The 20,230-nt window shown below is 46.1% G+C and overlaps 1 protein-coding gene across 1 annotated transcript in view; it reads right to left on the reverse strand.

The window, feature by feature from the left end:
* NXPH1 (neurexophilin 1) overlaps positions 1-19,529 on the reverse strand; it is a 269,510-nt gene extending 249,981 nt beyond the window's left edge. The window contains exons 1-2 of the mRNA XM_084860459.1: positions 18,899-19,529; positions 18,029-18,190 (exon numbers count right to left, since the gene is read on the reverse strand). Of these exons, the coding sequence (XP_084716585.1) occupies positions 18,029-18,082 (54 nt within the window). The 5' untranslated portion in view covers positions 18,083-18,190; positions 18,899-19,529. The remainder of the gene's footprint in view (positions 1-18,028; positions 18,191-18,898) is intronic.
* Positions 19,530-20,230: the final 701 nt, after the last annotated feature.

Here is a 20,230-nt window from a genome sequence, read left to right on the forward strand (position 1 = left end):
TTCCCCCTCACACAATTAATGATGGATGGTCGGTTATTGATGGCTGTTTAATAATAATTAACAATTAATTGTGAGAGGAGAGAGAATAGACCTGCACTTGCTTGTCCATTATGGGCCCTTGCCCTCCCACCCACCTCCACCATCCATGCTCATAGATGGGAAGCATACAGTGTGCATGTAGGGTTTCACATTACGGGAAGATTCTAGAGGCTTGTCCCCCCAAATGTATAGACAGTCGGGGGGGTCGTTACTGAGGCAATGCTGGGGCAGAGTCAGCAGGTACAGTTTCACTGTCCCTTCATGCAATTGTTAATTGTGTGCAGGAGAATTGCCCCCATAGAGCATTTATTTGGATTTGATCCCAGTGGACCTTGTCAATCTATTTCCACTGTGCAAAATTAGCTTGTAAACAACTTAATGTTTACCCTTTGGGCACTCCATAGCCACTATGGACACCTTTTTTTCTTACTTAAAAAGTGCATGGGGGGGCAGTGGGGGCCACAATGGGAGTGGCAGGGTCTGTCAGGAACCTAAGCACACCCAAGGAGGGGAATCTATGCAGTACAGCAAGAAGAACCTAAATACTGGTACCCTAATATGTTTAATAAATACATACAAAATAAATACATTTACAAAGTTTGACAACATGTGTGTGATGCTTACCATAATCCTGGTGCCTTTGTGTTCATGGGAAGATTTAGATTACTGGACTACTGGATCAGACCAATGGTCCACTCTCCTGTTTCCCAGGGGATTTGACTGGTTTATTTAAATGTATATGTCCACCCATCAACAAATATCCTCTGGACAGCTTACGCATCAAGACAAACAAAAGAAAAATGCTAAAAATGAAACAATGCTGTAATGGAAAACAACAATCAAAATGTAGCATAAAAAAACTTTCCTTCTAATAGAGACAGCAAAACAGTTCAAATTAAAAGCCATTCTAACACTGCAAGAGACAAAGGAATGTTTAAAATGCCTGGGTGAATAAAGTTATATTTATCTGGCACCACAAATAAAATACCAAAGGTGCCAAGTGAGCTTCTCTCGGGAGACTATTCCGTAACTAAGGGAGTACCACCAAGAAGGCCCTCTCCTTAATACAAGCCAATGCCCTTCACTTGGCAGCGGCAATGGAAGAAGGACTCTGATAGGTGCAGGCAGGAGCTAAACTGGTAAAACCAGTTTAACGCTTTTTTCCCCTAGTGATGTCTAGTGGCATTGCAAGAATGGCCACCTCATGGTCCCATCCTTGCCCCAACCCCCAAAGCACAATGACTGGGGAGCCCTGATAAAAACATGCCCTATGATTAGAAGATGCATCTGCCAGTCACTCAACCCCACTCCCCACACACACACCACCATTTAGAGAAACAGAAGCAAATGACTCTATTTTTGGAGACACACTGTCTGCCTTCCAAAGCCAAGTTGCAAACGAAGTCTTGCAGAGGGTCCAGCTTCAGTTCTGGTCACTTCCCTCAGGAAGCATCAGAAATTGTTCAAAGGGGCCCAATTTAGCTCAGGCTTTGGCCAAATCCGATGCACATCCCTAGTATATATAGTAAAAGGTGAAAGGCGATATATCAGGTAACCTGGTCCCAAGCAATTTACGTTAAAATCAGAACTTTACATTGGGCCCAGAAACAGACAGAGAGTCGGTGCAGCTAGTAAATCACAGGCATAATATGATCATAGAATCATAGAATAGTAGGGTTGGAAGGGGCCTACAAGACCATCAAGTCCAACCCCCTGCTCAGTGCAGGAATCCAAGTCACAGCATCCCCAACAGCTGGCTGTCCAGCCTCATCTTGAATGTCTCCAGTGTGGGAAAGCCCGCTACCTCCCTAGGTAATTGGTTCCATTGTCATATTGCTCTAACAGTCAGGAAGTTTTTCCTGATGTTCAGTCAGAATCTGGCTTCCTGTAACTTGAGCCCATTATTCCATGTCCTGCATTCTGGGATGATCAAGAAGAGATCCTGGCCTTCCTCTCTGTGACAGCCTTTCAAGTACTTGAAGAGCACTATCATATCTCCCCTCAGTCTTCTCTTCTCAAGCCTAAACATGCCCAGTTCTTTCAATCTCTCTTCATAGGGCTTTGTTTCCAGTCCCCTGATCATCTTTGTCGCCCTCCTCTGAACCCTCTCCAGCTTGTCTGCATCCTTCTTAAAGTGTGGTGCCCAGAACTGGACACAGTACTCCAGATGAGGCCTAACCAGTGCTGAGTAGAGGGGAACTAGTACTTCCCGGGATTTGGAAGCTATGCTTCTATTAATGCAGACCAAAATAGCATTTGCCTTTTTTGCCTAGTCCCAGTTGAGAATCTTGCAGCTCTATTATGAAGCAATTGCAATTTCCAGATTGTTTTTAAAGGCAGCCCCATGTGCAACCAAATTCCTGCAAGGATCATAGAATCCAAAAATGTTAAGAGTTGGAAGGGACCTTGGAGGCTTTCTTATCCAAGCTCCTGGTCAATGCAGGAATCTGTCAGCATCCTTGACAGATGGCAGTCCACAAGCAGTCATGGAGGCAATTTCCCTCTCTCTTCTTTTAATACTGCTTGTATGTTTCCCCTTATATCTACAGAAATTAATGACTCGATATTTGCCTTTTTTAAAACCTGGGGGCAGGGAATGGGGAAGATGCTAGAATATCCCTGAAGGGGAGCCCCCTCCCCTTCCTTCATCATTATGGCTCTGATGCCACCTTTTAAATAGATTTTCAAGGATGCTTACATTAAATGTAAAATCAATACAAAATTAATAAAACTATCAAACCAGAAGAAAGAAACCTAAAAGCAGGAATTTATAGAGATACCACATCATCAGAAGGAATCCAGAACCCCTGTAATTGTTTCACTTTGCTGCTGGAAACAAATTCAGTCAAATAATAGATTTTCTTTTAAAACCATGTAGTTGTAGAACTTATCTCAAAAAAACTTTTACTTCATATCTGAATTACAGATCCCCTGAAGAACAGCTATCCTCAAGAAATGTGTTTGCATCACCGTGCTCTGGATATCCTTTTCACAGTGGATGTGCTGCTAAGATGAATATACACAGAGTCCAAGATATATATATATTTCCCCCAGTGGGCTTTTAGGAAATAGGAAGTCAAAATAATGCAGAAATATTTGCATTAGAATGACTTTTAAAGTTCAGCAAGAAAAGGGGGGGAGACAAGTCATCCAAGCTTTTGTTCTTCAATACTCTTTGCATTCATTTAGCTTGGAACAGGAAAGCCAAATGGGTTCGCCATTTGATACAGAAAATTCCAATCAAAGCAATGCAGCAGCCTCATTCTTTTCAGCCCTTTACACATATGCAAATGAGGGTGTCTTACTGGGGATGGCGTTGCCAACCATCTAGGGACAGGGGAGACTGTAGCTAATAATAAGTGAAGTGGGAAACCAGCCTGTGCTAGAGCAATCGAAATAGCTCCCCCTGTTCAATGGAACAGGTCTCGTTGATGAGAAAGACAATCCCCAAGTGAATAGAGAATCAGCCAACAGATACCAGGATAACTGAAAGGCAGAGCTAACTGCCCTCTGGTAAGGTCCAATGAGTGGGAGGGATAGATGTCCGTCTCTTGCCAGATATTGGCAATGAGGGGGTAGCAATTGGAGTACTAAAAGGGCACACATCAAAACATAAGGGTTAATGCACTATCCCAGTCAAGGAAAACAAGTTAGGTTCAGTATAATAATGTGCTGGAATGTGGGGAAGACACAGGTTCGAATCCTGCCTGAGCCCCAGTTCATTATGAGCCTCTACTTTTCCCCACCTATAAAATAGGCTTAATTAGTGATCTGCCTCATAGGAGTATCAGCTTGTAAAACATGTTTGGACATCCAAAAGGTTGTACATGATTTATTACTAGGAAGGTTGTGATTCAAAGGCACCCTAGTGGGAGCCCTGGTGTAGTGGTCACAATATTGGCTTGGACCCAGGGAGATACACCCATTTTCAAAGTGCCTTTCAGCCATAAAGCTCACCAGATCACCTCAGGCCAGTTGCTATATCTCAGCCAAACCTACCTCATAGGGTTGTTGAAAGGATAAAACTAGAGGTGGGCCACCCTGAGATTCTTGGAGGAAAGGTATGATTTATTGCATTAAAAATAGCATCTCACTGAATCTGCAAAGTGTGTGTCAAGTTTTCAGGTGCTGAGCCTCACACCAACCATCTCTGCCCTGCTCTCTCCATTTCACAGATGGCAAACTATGGATGGATGGATGGATGGATGGAGGCACACCCAAAGTCGATGGCAAAGATGGGCTTGAATCTAGGATGTTCTAAGGTAGCTTCACCACTCTCTCCCTCAATCATATGAAAGAAGGATCCAAGGGTTGCTAAACTGTGTAGCATCCACGCCTTGCCTCCCTTCTCCCCACCCTTGTCCTAAGCCTCTAAATATTCCTCATGGGTGCTTGAATAACCCTGATTTAAAGTGCTGCCCAATCTATTCCCATCAATGTTCTTTATTGTAAGGCTTCCCATCACTCATCCAGTTACACCTTTTCTTGTCAACTTTCTTGTGTTTTATCGACAACCGCTTCTCTGAGAGCAAAACCCTGGGGGACAGCTCTGTCAATATTAAGTGGGGATTTATGCGATTGAGGGGCAAAGTCAATGATTATCTCTTACTTAACAGGGAAAGCAAGGCTCGTAGGAATGCCAAAAACTATCATTTATGTTTAAGTTAATTGGGCAAACACTTAAATGGGTTTGTTTGTGTGTGTGTGTTTTGTTATTTTTGACTCGAATCACTATGGTTGGCAGACTACAATTGCTTCCTTATGGCACAATTCCTAGGGCTTGGCTTGGAATCAAATTAGATTCATTGCATTCTTCCCTGATTTATATAAAGGCCTGGGTTAATTAATCAATTAATGAATGAATCACTGTTATTATTTGCTGGATAAAGAAAAGGGTTGGTTTTACCAAGGGTCATTCATTAATTTCCTTTGGTCCTGTTTATCAAATACTCTGTCTTTAGTCTTCTGTGGCTATTTCAGTGTCAATAACCTTTCAACTTAATCTATTAAAGTTGTGGGTTTGTGTGTGTGCATTCTTTAATCCAGTCAAAGGAAGATGTAAGGAAATTAGGCTAACAAGAGGTGATGGGACAGTTTGACGCTGTCCTCCAGACACTGATAAATATCAGATATCCCCAGAACTCTTCCACACCTGCCCAATCCTTTCAATGGATTTCTGCTTTCAATGGCCACTTTCTCTACAACAAATAATGGATCTGGTTTTCCATCTATCTACTTTTAAGGCTACCCCGTCCGTCAGTATAGATAGGAAATACACAGATCCTGTTGCTCAGTCGGTTTTCTCTTCTAATCCCTGTGAAGAACTTGCTTTCATCCTGGAAAGCAACATAACTTACACTAGAAAGTGTGTAACTATAAATAGGGAGGCTGAAGGCTGCCCGCACAAGGGCTCCATCCTCCTTGGCTGTCTCCCTTATTTGGAAATGAAATCCTGTCCTGATGCCTCAAAAGCGTTCAAAAGGGAAGGCATTTCTGCTGAATTGGGAGAGAGTGAGAGAGAAAGCGGTTTCCTTCAAAAGAAACGTTTTATTCAAGTCACATCTCATAAAATAGCATTGATAGTTAATGAGACATCAGTCTCAGTTATGTGCTTTCTTTGTTTCCGAGGCAAGAGATTGTGCGCTGGAGCGCTGCTTTGTAACTCATACTACACGATGGGCCAGAAAATGCCACCAACGCCGAAGCCTATTAATAAAGGTCGCTACCCCTACGGATAGAGGTTGAGCGGCTAACTATTGCGGCGGCTCAAGAACGCTAAAGTGCTGTCCAGGGTACTGAAGAAGGGCCTAGCTCCTCTCAGGACTTCACACAAGAAAAGGCTGAGTGAGGAGCTTTCCAGGGTCCTGAAAGCACCGGCTCTACATGCGTTGATGCTTGGATCTCTAAGAAAAGCAGAAGAGAAACGAGGTATGCTGGACCAATTATGTTGGTACGGCAGGAGTCTAGGCTTTCTGAAGGCTAGCCAATGGGCAACCTTGCTACCCTAGAACCCTAGGCTGTTGGGTTTTTTAAGGTCTCACCTTAACTTCTTGAGATCCTATCTTTAGAATAGCAAGAAAGAAGGAAACGGGTCTCCATCGTAGTGACACTAAAAACAAATATAGTGCAGATCAAATTCACAGAATGCAACCTCTCTCTTCTTCCACCCAGGGCTAATAGGAATCTCGATCATCTCCATCTTTGACTGAAATCGTGTCATGCCAATAAAGTATAATGGACTAGAACTGAGTGACTATGAGGATGCATAGAAAAGATGCATAGATGGCCTTTGAAATAGTGTTGGTAGTTAAAACTTGGATGAGGTTTTACTTTTTTTTTTTTAAGTGTAAAGCTTTCCGACCTTTCAAATTACTCCCAAGTATTTACAAGTCATGATGAAGAGTTCCATATAACTCGAAAGTTTGCCCACAAATGAGATAAATATTTTGTATCTCTCTGAGTAGAGGAAATCATATTTTCTTGGAAACCTATCCAGCAGGACTACCCAACTGGAACATTAAAAAGCAGACATTTCTCTGTGGGTAAGGTGTTAGCTCTGTATGGAAAGTCAAGAGGGAACACACACACTAATACATTTTGCTCCAGGGCAGTCAAATAACTTCAGCGTTTTAATGGAAAGCCTTCTCGAGACATGTCGTGCAGGCACAAACAAGGATCATATATTTTATAGCTGAGTCCACTATCTCAACAGTAGTCTCGAAAATGGGGTTGGTTCTGAATGTTAGTTTCTATGCTATTTTAAAAAATCCCATATAGAAATATAAATGCAAGTTTGTAGAAAGCTACTTCTCATTTCAAATCAAACATAGGAAAATAAGAGAAGAGAAAGACTGGAAAAGGGCAGTGGTGGTTGCTCAGCTGATCTCCTTAATAATATGGGTTAAAAAAAAAAGTGGTGTTCTGTTTAAGCATCATTCATTGGTTCCTGGGCTCTGTCGTCAGTTCCTAACAAAAAGCTATGATTACACAGCATCCTTGGCTACCCTTGCATTCGGCACTGACTCCACCACCTGGTTAAGAATAGATAGGCTTGAAAATCTTGTACTGCTGTTAAGTGGGTTGCAGATTAAGTCAGCCCCTTTGGAAAAGAGAACTGGGGGACAAAGAAGGCAGGCTTAAATACCGATAACTCTCAATATGGGAAGTCCAATAGTCTATGTGTGACTTTGGAGAATGGATACTGTGGTTTTTCCTGTCTCACTTTAGGTTTCGATGACCCAGGAAGGCTGAGACAGAGAAAGGAATAGTCTCTCTGTCATTCTGTGGATACTAAAGATATTGGTAACCTCATTCCCAACAACAGACTGCATGGTAAAGTGTCTTCTCATTAGGGCTTCTTCTTTTCTCTCTCTCGTTTTCTTACTTTGGTGGTGGAATTTGATGTAACAATCATTTGGAATGACATCCTACAAACACTTGCTTAAAGCTTCAATGAATTCTTTGTAAACTGCCCAGAGAGCTTCGGTTATTGGGTTGTACAGAAATGGAAGGAAGGAAGGAAGGAAGGAAGGAAGGAAGGAAGGAAGGAGTTTCAATGGGTCTTGCTTTCTAGTAACACATGAATATCCCAAACCCCCTGGTTTCAGTAGAACTTACTTGCAAGGTAAATTGCTTTAGTATTACTGTTACCGAGAAGCAAATCCATTGAACCTAACTCATCGGAATGCTATATATGGATACTTAAAGATTTCCCCCTAAGGGCGCAATCCTATGCATGTTTAGACTGAGAAAACGTCCTACAACTCCCAGCCTGCCCAAGCCAGTGGATCATATCACACCAGCAATAGCCTGATGGGAAGACATTTAAAGTCACAAATCTGTTAAGCAGGAGTACGCTGATGGGAAGACATTTTAAACACAACCCTGTTAAATAGGAGTACTGCAGTTTAAGTTCATTAAGCGTATCATGCATGTTTGAAAGGAGATTTCAATAGAACTTACTAGTAGGAAAGTGTGTAATTGACACTAGTAAGAAAGTGTGTAATTGACATCGAAGACTGCAATTCGATCCCCACATACTTGAAGTAAGAGCCATCAGACAAAGTGGATCTGATGTCCAAGGAAACATGCATATTACTGTGCTCTCTAAGACATGTGCAGTCTGATCTTATGCATGTTTACTTAGGAGATAAGTTTGACAGCCTTCAATGGGACTTGCACCTAAGTAAGTGTGCATATGATTGCAGACTTAATTTGGATGGATGAGCAAGCAAGTATCCCAAAACTTAGATGGAGTGGAATTCTAAACCTTCTTAGCTGAACGAAGTGGTAGTAAGCGGATGTTCCCAAAGTGAGTGGTTTGAGGGTTGCAAGATTGCTACTTTTGGAACCTCTCAGGGCTGACTATCTTAAAATCAAAGAGAGGTGTGTGTGCAAGTGTTGCACTGGCTGTCGTGTCTCTCAAAACACTTGTTTCAAACCAGCCTTCAGCCTGCACCACCATCTCCACTAAAACCTCTAAGGGTGCAATCCTATTCATGTTTAAATAGAGAAAAGGCCTACAAGTCCCAGCATTCCCCAGCCAGCAAGGCTGGCTGGAAAATGCTGGGAGTTGTAGGCCTTTTCTCTATCTAAACATGAATAGGATTGCACCCTAAAGTAATAATTGGGTCTTATTCACAACTCTGATAAGTGGAAGCATTCGGTTTTAAGCCTGTTTCAGAGGAAGACCTATTTTCAGGAAATGTATTTAAGACAGACATGTCAGGTCCCATATATAGAACTCAGTGAGACAGTCATCTCAATCTCCAATATGTTTTTACTTCCATGCATCTAAACACGTTGCATCCAGTCCAGATCTACTCAGATAAAAGTGGCATGGCTCTGTTAGGCCCATGGTAAAATCAACAGGATGTGCATCCCAAGCTTCATGTTTACTCAGAAACAAGTCCCACTGTATTCAGTGGCAGTGCTGCTACACACACTTACTTGGAAGTAAGCCCCACTGAACACAGTGGGAGTTTCTTCTAAATAAATTTGCATACTTAGACAGTGAATCCCATATGCCACCTATCCTAAAATGTATTTTGCAGTGCTTAAAGAGATACTCATGCTCATGTATGTATGGCAGCCTTACCTTCTGATCCACAAGCCCTCCCACCATTAATCTTTGAGATATTGGGGCTCCCTGAGGTTATTCGGTGGCAAGGGGAGCAACTCCAATCATACATAGAATTACTTTCCATCTTGAGCCCCATATTGCAAACAGAAACAAAATCTGCCATTGTAAAAATTGTTCAAAAGAACTTATCCGGTGGGCAGTGCCAAATCTGGGTTGATGGCTGCCTGTCTGCCTCTGACTCCAAGTGTTAACAGCACTCCAGAAGCAAAACAGTCCCTCAGAAGTTGCAATAACCACCAGCAATGAGCAGGATTGGAGCAAAAAGTGGACGAAATCTAACCTTGTGCCTAGTATTGGGGATCCATCCTAGTATCCATCCCATGAGTAATAACAGAGACAGCCAGTGTGGTGTACTGGTTAGAAAGTTGGACTGGGACTTGGGAGAGCCAGGTTTTAGTTCCCACTTGGCTATGAAGCTCACTGGGTTACTGACTCTCGACCTAACCTACCTCACAGGGTTGTTGTGAGAATAAAATGGAGAGTGGGATTCCTTGGAGGAGGAATCGCCTTGGATTCCTTGGAGAAGGAAAAAAGTTGGGATATAAATGTAATAAATAAATAGATAATGACAGCAGCTCTTGGAAAAGCTTGTGCAGTAATTGAGATTGGAGATCTTCTGGAGAGACTGGCTGGCATTTCTTTCTTCCTATTAATCTGACAGAGCCAACTCAGGAAATGGCTGGTAATATTCATCCGGGGAGCACTTTCATTAAATGTAATTCATTCGACTTTCACAATAAATTGAGTGACATCCTTACGGCAGAACCTTTTTATCCTTGATGAAGTGCTTGCCAAGCTTTTGCAAAAAGGCGCATGGGGGGGGGAGGGAGGTAGAAGCTCCCTTCAAGCAGAGTCGTCAACATGTCAATCTGCTGCATAAAAAATGGCTAAAGCCCTATTTACCAAACACTCAAGGGGGTGCTTTAAATGCTGACTTACAAGAGCCGGTTGTGAGTTAAACTAGCTGGCAAATCACGAGGCGAACTTCAACCCAACTACAATGGGCTGTGAAAGACAGAGGTGAGGGGAAGCGGTTCTGGGGAGGGAATGGGTTGGGCTTGCTTGATTCGCTCGAGAAATTGGCTGTTCCCAGCAAGGGGTTGGCTAACCCGTTTGGCTTCTGGACTGCCTCGCTAGTAGGAAAAGTGGCTTTGTATCTACTTTTTAATTAAAATGGCGGTTTAGAGGCAAGACAGGCTATTAAAAGGTTTAAATGGACCTCTTATTACTTCCTGGCTCGGAAGTGTTGGCTAATCAGCCAGATGTGGAGATGCTATCTGTGTGGATGGAGAGACCCACCTTCCAAAATTCAGACTAAGCCACTGGAAGGGGGGGGGATTCAACTCGTTAGCCCGAAACTACAAATAAAACCGGCCCCCCATCTCTCTTTCACACGCGAGCGCACGCACACACACACGTCACCTAAATACTCTCCCGTGTACTTGAGTTTGTCCTGATTTAGAGGAGAATGAGAACATGAACATAATTCCAAAACTATGATTTCCCCCTCATTTTAATAATGACAGAGAGAGAGAGAGTCAGATAAAGTTCGGCTGTAGTACCATGCAAACTAAACCTGCGAGTAAGCCCCGCTGGACGCTATGGGACTTACTTCCCAGTAGTCCTTCATGGCTGAGTTCCTAAGGAACTTTACTTATGAGGAAGCTGCATTGAAATCAATAGGCTGCACCTCAGTAACACCTGTGGAACGAAGGCAAGGGAACAGTTGACATACCAGGTTATATATATGAAGATCTCTATTCTCTCTGCCTATTATAAAGTGCTTTATTTAGAAAAGAAGTGGTAATATTCAGCAGAATAAGGCTAGGATCCTATAAACACTTTCCTGGGAGTCAGTCTCATTGAACTCAATGGCTCTTACCTCTGGGTAAACATGCATAGGATTGCGATGTAAGAAGATAGAGTGTGATCCTATGCCTGTCTACTCGAATGTAAGTCACACTGAGTTAAATGAGGCTTACACCCAGGAAACTGGGTCTAGAAGTGGAAACTAAAAACAAATAGAATAAAAGGAAATGCTACATTAGCTGGTTACATCACACAGAGATTGAGGGAGGGATGGCGGGGTGTATATAGATTGCCATCAGACTATCCATAAATGCATAATCATCTATTGCTGTTTTTGGTATAAGAACACTAGAAATGAGAGCATACAGAAAGACTGTATTGATCAGATTATATATAATGCAAGATATACACTACAGTGTGTGTATGTTTACCATAATAGCTGTATGTATTATGCACAACCGCTATATACACGTGTATATAATGCATATATACACGATAACTATGTATCCACACAGAGAAGGGCGTAATTTCCTGTCTGTGTGCATGCCGCCTGTTGCGACATGGTTCAGATTCTACACAGTATTAAGAATCTTCCGATGTGGAACTATTTTCTGTACGCAGAGAATTTAAGCTAGGGATTGACTGATCGATCGATTTTATTTTTTAATTTTTTTAACTTCCGAACAAAAAGAAATGAAAATGAATGGTTCCAACCGTGTGGTGTGAGTTGCCCAACACACAACCAGCGCGCCCAGTTGTTTTGATCTTTCTCCCTCCATCTACCAAACACAGTAAATAGCTTTAAAGAAAAACCCAAGGAGAATAATAGCCAAATGCTTTCAGCAGCAGTACCACCAAAAAAATGCCCTTTGAAAAATCTTGTAAAGCACGGTTAGGGAGGACAATACTGCCCAGCTGGTAATGGTTTCCCTGCAGCTTGCAGAAAGGCTTACCTTACTCGGAAGAAAGGGGGACCCTCATTCCGCCCTAACGGTGGCGATAACTGGAAAGAACGAAATTACCGCAATTGGGGCCAATTGAATAGAACTGCACAAACCTACACCAACTCTAGAATTTGTAACTGTGGAGCAGATAATAGGGCGAGTTCCATCTCTCAAGGCAATGCGAAACCACCCATCTTTACCACATCTTTCACGCTGGCCTTAAGCAACAGGCCTCAAAACTCCATGGACCATCAAGCATTCTTGTGCACACCTCGCACTCAAACACCGCAGTTAAAAAGACAATCCTGGGCATCTTCGATGTACTTCATATAGATATATAGGAGGTATAGAACATATGAAACGCGGACCCACACAGATCGAGACACGCTCACACGAATATGGCAAATTCAACCATCTAATACACTCGAGAGTCACGAAGGCAAATCCACGAGGTCTCATTTTTAAACCGGTTTATGATTCTGGATCAGAAAATCTCAGGACAGTACAACTCCACCCGCCACTGCCGAGTAACTTCAAGTTCTGGAATGCAAGTCACTTGAGTTACATTGAAGTCTTTGGGGCTAAATTTCATTATTATTATTAGCTTCCATCCTAAGCGCACTTACATGGAAGTAAGTTCTATAGAAGCCCATGGGATTTACTTCCGAGTAAACATGTGATGGAAGGTGCCAGTCCCACTGACGTCAGTGAAATTTACTACCACGTAATGGGGATGACAGTTTAGGATTTAAGGACTGAGCTGAAATAGGAGTAATTTTTGCTTGATTGAGCTGTGGCGTAATTCAGTTCTGGACGCTGGGCAGTAAACAGTATAAAGTTGTAACTAAACACAAACACACACACACCCCACTAAACACTTTAGTAAATGCCATTTACTTCTATAGGGCATATTGTTTCAAATACAAGATTCGAAGGAGGTAGATAAACCGCCTAAAGTGAACCTAGAAGAACAAGGAAGGACAACTCGAAGGCATTTTCTCGTCTCCAGCCGTCTCGCCTCCCTTTGAACAATATATCTCTAGAGAATAAATCTAGAGGTCAATTTAGATGCCTTGACATGATCAAAGTTAAAGTCCTGATGATCAGTTTGGGAGGTTCACACGATCGCACCCGTCGACCAGGACAAACACGCGGGACGAAGCAGGCGGTTCATCACCTAACCGTAAGAGCTCCCTCGTGTCTAATGTGTAATAATAATGGGAACGCACGCCGTCGTTACATCAACCTGGAAAAAACAGCCTAATTATTCCTCCCGGGGGGTGGGGAAGCGAAGGGAGATTTAAATATTTGCATCCAAATCTCCTAAAGCGTGGATCCTTCCGTGTTGTGTACATCGTCTGTCGATCGTGTGTCCCTCCCTTCAGAAAGCCAGGTATTCTTGTGCCATTTTCTTAGAAGAGAGAGCAGACAGGTGTTCCTAGCGGGAGCTAGAAACTCACTCCACGGTGGGAGGGCATCTCTGTAGCAACGAATCTGTGCCAAAATGGAAGGTAGGGCCGCCTTTGACCAGGTTTAGAAGCACTCTATCTTGGAGATAAATGTTTTCAGTCCCGAGGTCCGCTTTGCCTTGCCTCTTCCCTCACCCCTCCGGATAAAAATAGTGGAGGGGGGGTATTCTTATCCCTCTGAAGGGTATTAGTTGCTACAAACCAAAATGTCGTAAAACGGCCCAAATAATAATAATTAAAAAAAAAAACTGCGCAGGAGTTTAATCCAACGCCTGGATCGTAAACACAGATTTTGAGCGTGCGTGCGTGCGTGAGAGAGATTACAGCGTAATCCTATGCATGTCTACTCAGAAGTAAGGCCCATTAAGTTTAATGGGACTTACTCCCAAGTAAGGGTGTATAGGATTGTAGCTAAAAGTCGAATCCATTTCAAAGGAATTTGCATCTGTATAAGGAGCTTTAAATCAAGACTGTGCCCTAGTCTGCGATCCCATACACATTTACTTGACGGTAAGCACTGGTGAAGTCAACGGGACTCCTTTCCTAGTAAACAGCGCATTAGCGCCAGCCTTTAAATGGTTTGTAGATCTCTGCCACGCACTCAGATGTTAAACAGTTTTCATTACCTTATTTCAAGTAGTGTGTCTAGGACAGTGAAAATAACATTGTAGATGCATAAACAAGTGTCTACTTTATATAAAGACAAAATCCATATATATGTATACATATATAATTTATAGTGTGTGTGTATAGCATATGTATTACTTCTTTTATATGAAATATATAGGCACATGTATATAATAGGTTGTCACTCTTTCTATAAAAGTGTCTATATGTATTTTATTTTATGTTAAACTATTATTAGTATATAGAACCTACATTTCATTATCACACCTCAACGTGTGTTTGTCTGTTATTATATCACACATAAAAGTAAGTTCTATTCTAGAAGTCTACTGGAAAATGTCCAGAAATGACATCAGACTCAAGTTTCCATTTAGGAATTATTCCAACGCTCTAATAATCCATCTCTTTCCCCACTGGAAGTGTTAAGGCAAACCATAATAAGACTGTACTCATATTATTTCTTCTGCATTTTTTTAAAAATAGTATGTCCCAAATGCACTGATGAGTAAAAAAAGAAAAGGAAGGCCCCAACTGAAACACCTCACTTATTCTGTGTACATTTGGCATTCCTCCTAATACATTGCCCCGCTGTGGAAAGAAACCAGAAAGTCCCCGAATATCTGAAATAGCTCCCAGCAGATATTGAGAGATTCCGGAGTACTAGGCCAAAGGGCGACGGGAGCATCTAACGCTTGTCGAAATGAGCCACTTTCCAAATTCCCTTTAAAAACAGAGCAAAAGAGTGGAGTTCCACTAAAGGCATTCTTCGATTTAACTGAATGCGTAACCAGGAGTGCGTCCACCTGACCCTTCCTGGCCGTTTGAGATCCAACTGTCTGTTTCAGCAGTGACCTCTGTCAGTTTCCTGTAAGGAGGCAGAGAGGCGCACAGATTTTTCTGGCTAGACTAAAACGCGGTTGCACCTTCAGCACCTACGGGTGGCTTGCAGGTTTGCCTGTTGGAATTAGGGTTGACCGACGTGGGAAAGGACGGAATCCAAGACCGGGCTACCTTCGAACAGACTCGGCGCCTGAGCGGTCCTCACCTCGAACTGTCAACGACCAAACCCCGAGTCTTCCCATTGCCCGAACGCTGAGGAATTCTACTCCTTCTGCCTTTTTGTCTATACGTGCCAAGTGACTTGCTCTGGAAACTGAATGTTAAGTGAAAACGGATCTCTTTCCTCCCCCCATCCCTTTGTTGCGGTCCCTACGCGTTAAGATGGTTAGAATCTCCCATCCATAGATCCCTTTTAGATGAGACAGATAACAAAACGCTACACCTTGGTGGTTCGTGTCATTGCATTAAAGCTTTAATGGAGGGACCCTGGTCCACTGTTAATATCGGATTTATCACAGAATGGTCCCCGGGAAAACACAAGGAAAATTGACTTGTAAATAAATCATAGAGAAATCCTGTGGCGTTATACGTGAAGCCCTCTCATAGCTGACAACTGGCAAAAACCGTTGCTTATTTTCAGATTTTATTCCATCCTATTTTGAATTGTTCTTAAGATCTCTCTTTTCTGTCCCTCCCCTGCTTTCCCCACTTGCCAAATTCAGGGGTGGGGGCGAGGAGAAGGAGTGGGGAGGCATTCAGGTAATGAAGTCTGTAACTAAACGGTAATTGAATCAGCATAATTTGCACACTGAATGGTTTTCAAATGCTCCCGGTTTACAATTAAAGGAGAATTAATGCGCTTGTTTTCAGCCTGCCGCGCATTAGAATAAATCCCGCGCCGTCGTTGTTGCAATGACTGGGAAAGAGTTTTAAGTGCCAGCCAACAGAGGGACGGGCAAGAGGGAAAGAAATTCACGAAGCGTATTGATCTTGCGCCTCCTGCCTGGAAGAGATTATGTGTTCTGGAGTTCTCTTGCCAGCGCCACCACCTATAACAATCAGAGGGAAGTGTAATGGCTACACACACCAGCAAAAATAAGGAAAGGGGGAGGGCGAAAATGACCCTTTCAAGGATCCGTAGTCAGCCAAGCTTTCCTGGTTCGCTGCCCCCCCCCCCACACACACACGTCATCAGAGTGGTCTCTGCCATTGCTATGCGGACCCTCAATCCTCGGCCCCGCTCCCTTTCTATTTTTAGTCCGCACCTCATTCCCAAGGTCCGCCTGGCACAATAGGAATGGAACGGAAGCCAGAATAAATGCATTCTTGTCTTGTCTTTTTCTTTAAAAAAAAAATGTTCTCCAAGACTTTTTTTTTTAACTTCTAAACTGTGACCATGGTCCGTTTGTAGGTGAAGGTTGTACAAGCAGGTGATGGCATCCAAGAGCGCTTATTCCCATCTGGAGGGGTTGCCCCTGTGTTCACCTGCTTACCCCCAAGGTGTCCTCCTGTCTCCATTCTCCTCCTGGCTGGGCTGAGACTGGCGCGCAGCGCCCTCAAGCGGCCAAACCTTGCAATCCCCGGCCAACCGCGCAAAGAAACAACCCTTATATGGAAAAGAGAGGTTCGCATTGGGATCGGTTCGAGATTTGTACATGGATCACGGTTCTTATTCAAGCCACCGTTAGGCTCTGATCTCTCTCCGTCCGGCCAGGTCCTCCTAGCCCGCTTGCTTTTCCAGCATGAAAGCCGATCATTCTCGATGTCCCCGTACTCAGTAAGCAGATGGCGGTCTGCTCGCTTATTTTGATCCTGGTAACCCTGTAGGCGCGTCGGATCCGTGGGAAAGGAAAGATGATTCGGTTGTGTTGACTGGCGTCCCCTCTGGTAATCTTAACGGGGATTTGCCACGGGACTTATTCAACAGGACTTAATGGGGAAGAGGTTGGGGAAAGAAATGGAGTGCTAGGCGGTGTTTATACCAAAAATGTTTATACAAATATATCTTATTCTGCAGCACCACATTGATTCCCTGCTCTGGTGAAGGATCACCGGCACATGCTGGAACAACAACACATACATCCCCTGCTGTCCCAAGGAGCACTAAAGGCGCCCTGGCGACAGAGCAGCAGACCTCCAGTGGACACAAGGGGGAGGAGGAGAGCCAGAGGGAACAGAAATAGCCCATGCCGGAAGAGGCACATCCGGGGTGTAGTGAGAGCGTTCCCCAGCCTGGCACCCTCCGGATATGTTGGACTACAGCACCCATCATCCCAGGTTGAGGGTGGTGGGAAGTGCAGTCCAACACATCTGGAGGGCGCCATGTTGGGGAAAGGCTGGTTTGGGGAGCTGAGGACCGTCCGTGATGCTGGGACGGATTGAGAACTGCCTCGGACTCAGTTCTTGGGCGCGCCCCTGGGAGCTCACGATTTGGGCCACTCCCGTTCCACGCTCGCTCTTGCTAGATGCGGGGGGGGGGGGGAGTGCCCTGTTTGGGACCATTCTCCCGGCGTGAACGAGGGACGCTGCCCATCGGTAGCAGCCTTTCCCCGACCCTGGCGCCCTCCAGGCGGGCTGGGACTACAGCTCCCATCATGCCCAGCCGGCGCTGGCCAGGGATGGTGGGAACTGTAGTCCCAACACACCGCTCGGGGAAGGCTGCTGGCGTGGAACGCGGAAGAAAAGTTTTGCCGAGCACGCTTTCCTCAGCCACCACCGCCGCGCCCCCCAAAGCTTGGAAACTCGCTGTGGAAGGTGCACCTCCTCTCCTTGAATGTCTCAGAATCTCTTTCATAGACGCAAAGCAGAGTCACGAAGGCTGCGAGACCCCTGTCCAGCACACGGCCAAGTAGCATTCTTTGCGACTCCCCGCCCCTCCACACATCAGAACACATCCCACTGGGGAAAGGAGACAAGGGGCTGAAGTAGAAGCGGCTTGTGGATTTGGCAAAGCCCGTCCGCTCCTTCCAGCCCCAAAGCACTTGACTTTGCATGAGCGCAGCTCTCCTAGGGCCAATTCAGTTACTCCGGAGTAAGTGACTGGAGGCTCGAGGCCTTTGGCTTGGGGCTCTCCTGCCCTTAGCCCAAGTTGGACGAGGTGGTGGTGGAGCGGATGGAGAGAGGGAGGTTGGAAGGAGGGGGGAGCATCGGAAACTTACCAGGTAGAGAGCAGGCTGCAGCAGAAGCATCGCGTACCAGTAGACCGGCTGCATCCTCCCGCTCAAACTTCCACCGCTTTGCCGTCGCTTGCTCTTTGTTCCTCCAGGAACATAGATCCACCTGACATCTACTTTTATAGAACCAGGAGAGCTGGCAGCAGCCTGGGCAAAAAGCAAATTATAGACTCCATGACCACAAGACAAGGTTAGACTTCTTCGAGGCAAGTGGAAAGGAAGCGGTGCGGGCGGAGGGGGGGGGTGTTGGGAGGGAGACACGGACGGGGAGGGGGCAGCGAATTACGACTCTAATCGAGTTAATCCATCTAAAGAGCAGAGGGCGGGGAGAAGGGTTTCCCTTGGGCCAAAGCCGTCTCTAGCTGCGGAGTGACTCCGGAGCAAGGGAGGTGCTTGATGTGGATGGATTAGGGAAGTGTGTGGGGGTGGGGGTTGTTGGTGTCCAGCGCTGATTATTATTTGCTGTCAGGAGGACGAGGACGAGAGGCGGCGATCTGATCGCTGCTGCCAAACTCAGACTCTCCGCGTAGGACAGAGTCAAGAGAGAGACTCACATAGGCGTGCGAAAGGGGGGGGGGGGCGGGAGAGGAGAGAGATTAGCCTCGGATGACGGATTAAGCCCGAGATCAAGGATCACGCTCCAGGCAACGGTCAGAAACAGCTGTTTGCGCCTTAGAGGCGCAAAGAGGTGCTCGCGTCGTCGTGCCCCCCCCACACACACACACACAAACACACGCGGATCTCTCACACAGATCTATTGCCCACTCGCGCGCCTCGCCTCCTCCCGCAGCCCCCAAAAGACAGAAATCCCATCCAATCCCTTCCTCCCCCGAAGAGAGAACCGGGGCTACCTACTGCATAGAGGGTCCGAAAGCAGGCGTGGGTCTCCGGCAATAGTCCATAGGAAGCAAACCAGCCGCCCCCCTCTTCGCCTCACACACAACAGGAGGGTGAAGGGTGAAAAAAGCAGCTACATCGGCTCGGGAGCTCCGAGGGCGAAGCGAGGATCCCCTCGGCGCGGCTGCTCCATGGTCTGGCCGGAGGTGTCCCGCGGAAACAGGTGCCGCCGCCGCCGCCGCGGAGCCAGCATGCGGAAGGGAGGCGCCCGGGGGACGGTCACGCTGGCAGGAAACTTGCAAGAGGAGGGAGCGCCGAGGCTGCCCGAACCGCCCGCCCGCCCGCGTGTGTCTCTCCGCCGCCGCCGCCGCCCGGGCGTTCCGAGCGATTTGTCTCTATTAAAAATGACTTATTGGCTCGCCAGCGCCTGGCGATGGGCTGCTCTTTAACTTTCGATAAAAATCTATCTGCAAAGACCTTGGCCGATCATCTCTTCAGAGGGGAAGGGAGCGAAGAGGGGGGGGGAGGCGAGGCGAGGCGAGGCGAGCGCCGGGCGGGCAGACGAGCCTAGAGCGCCGTCCGAGAGTCATTTCGGCTGGGAGGAGAAGAGGCGGCTGCGAGACTCGCGCGGGCGCCCCAGCCTCTCTCTGTCTCTCGGCCCGACCGGGCGGCGAATCAGAGCCCGCCCAAGGCGCGCTGCAACGCGCTGCCCTGCCGCCAGGGGGCTCCCTCCTCGCCCGGCCGGGATCGACGGGCCGGGGAAGGAAGGGGGCGCCGTGTCGAAGCGTCCACGCGACGTCTGCGCCGGGAGAGAGCGGGAGCGTTGGCTCCGCTTCCCTCCCACGCTCCCCGCCCCGCTCCGCTTTCCTCCCTTCCTCTTCTTCTCCAGTGGCAATTAATAACCCATGAATATGAATAACGATGTCGCCCGTGGCTCCGGCACAAATAACAGAGCAGTTGAAAGGGAAGCTTGATGCTTTCCTGATGGTTTCCTGGAGATGACTGCAGGGGCTGTGAGATGGCTGGAGAAATGGGGCGTGAAGTCTGGCACCCGAGCTAAGAGACGTTGGGTTACGGGGCTTAGGCGGAGCTGCCTGGCGCGCTCTTCTTAGATGGAGGAACTGCCTTTTGCGGGGCGGGAGAGAGGACCCGGGAACTTGGAGTTCTTAAAACCACCATCGCCCCTGCCGGCACCGTTTTTTCCTCCCCCACCGCCAGGTAGAGCGTTCCGCGTGTTTTTTACTCCGGATTAGTTAATTCGGACTCGTACCCCTCCTAGTTCCGTGCTCCACGCAGTCACGAAGATTGCAAACCCTCGCTTCAGCCATACATGTGCGCGGAAAGAATGGA

This window comes from Heloderma suspectum, chromosome 5, assembly GCF_057233095.1.
Source record: "Heloderma suspectum isolate Gila_16-S chromosome 5, 16-S_ref, whole genome shotgun sequence".
In the NCBI taxonomy this organism is placed as follows: domain Eukaryota; kingdom Metazoa; phylum Chordata; class Lepidosauria; order Squamata; family Helodermatidae; genus Heloderma; species Heloderma suspectum.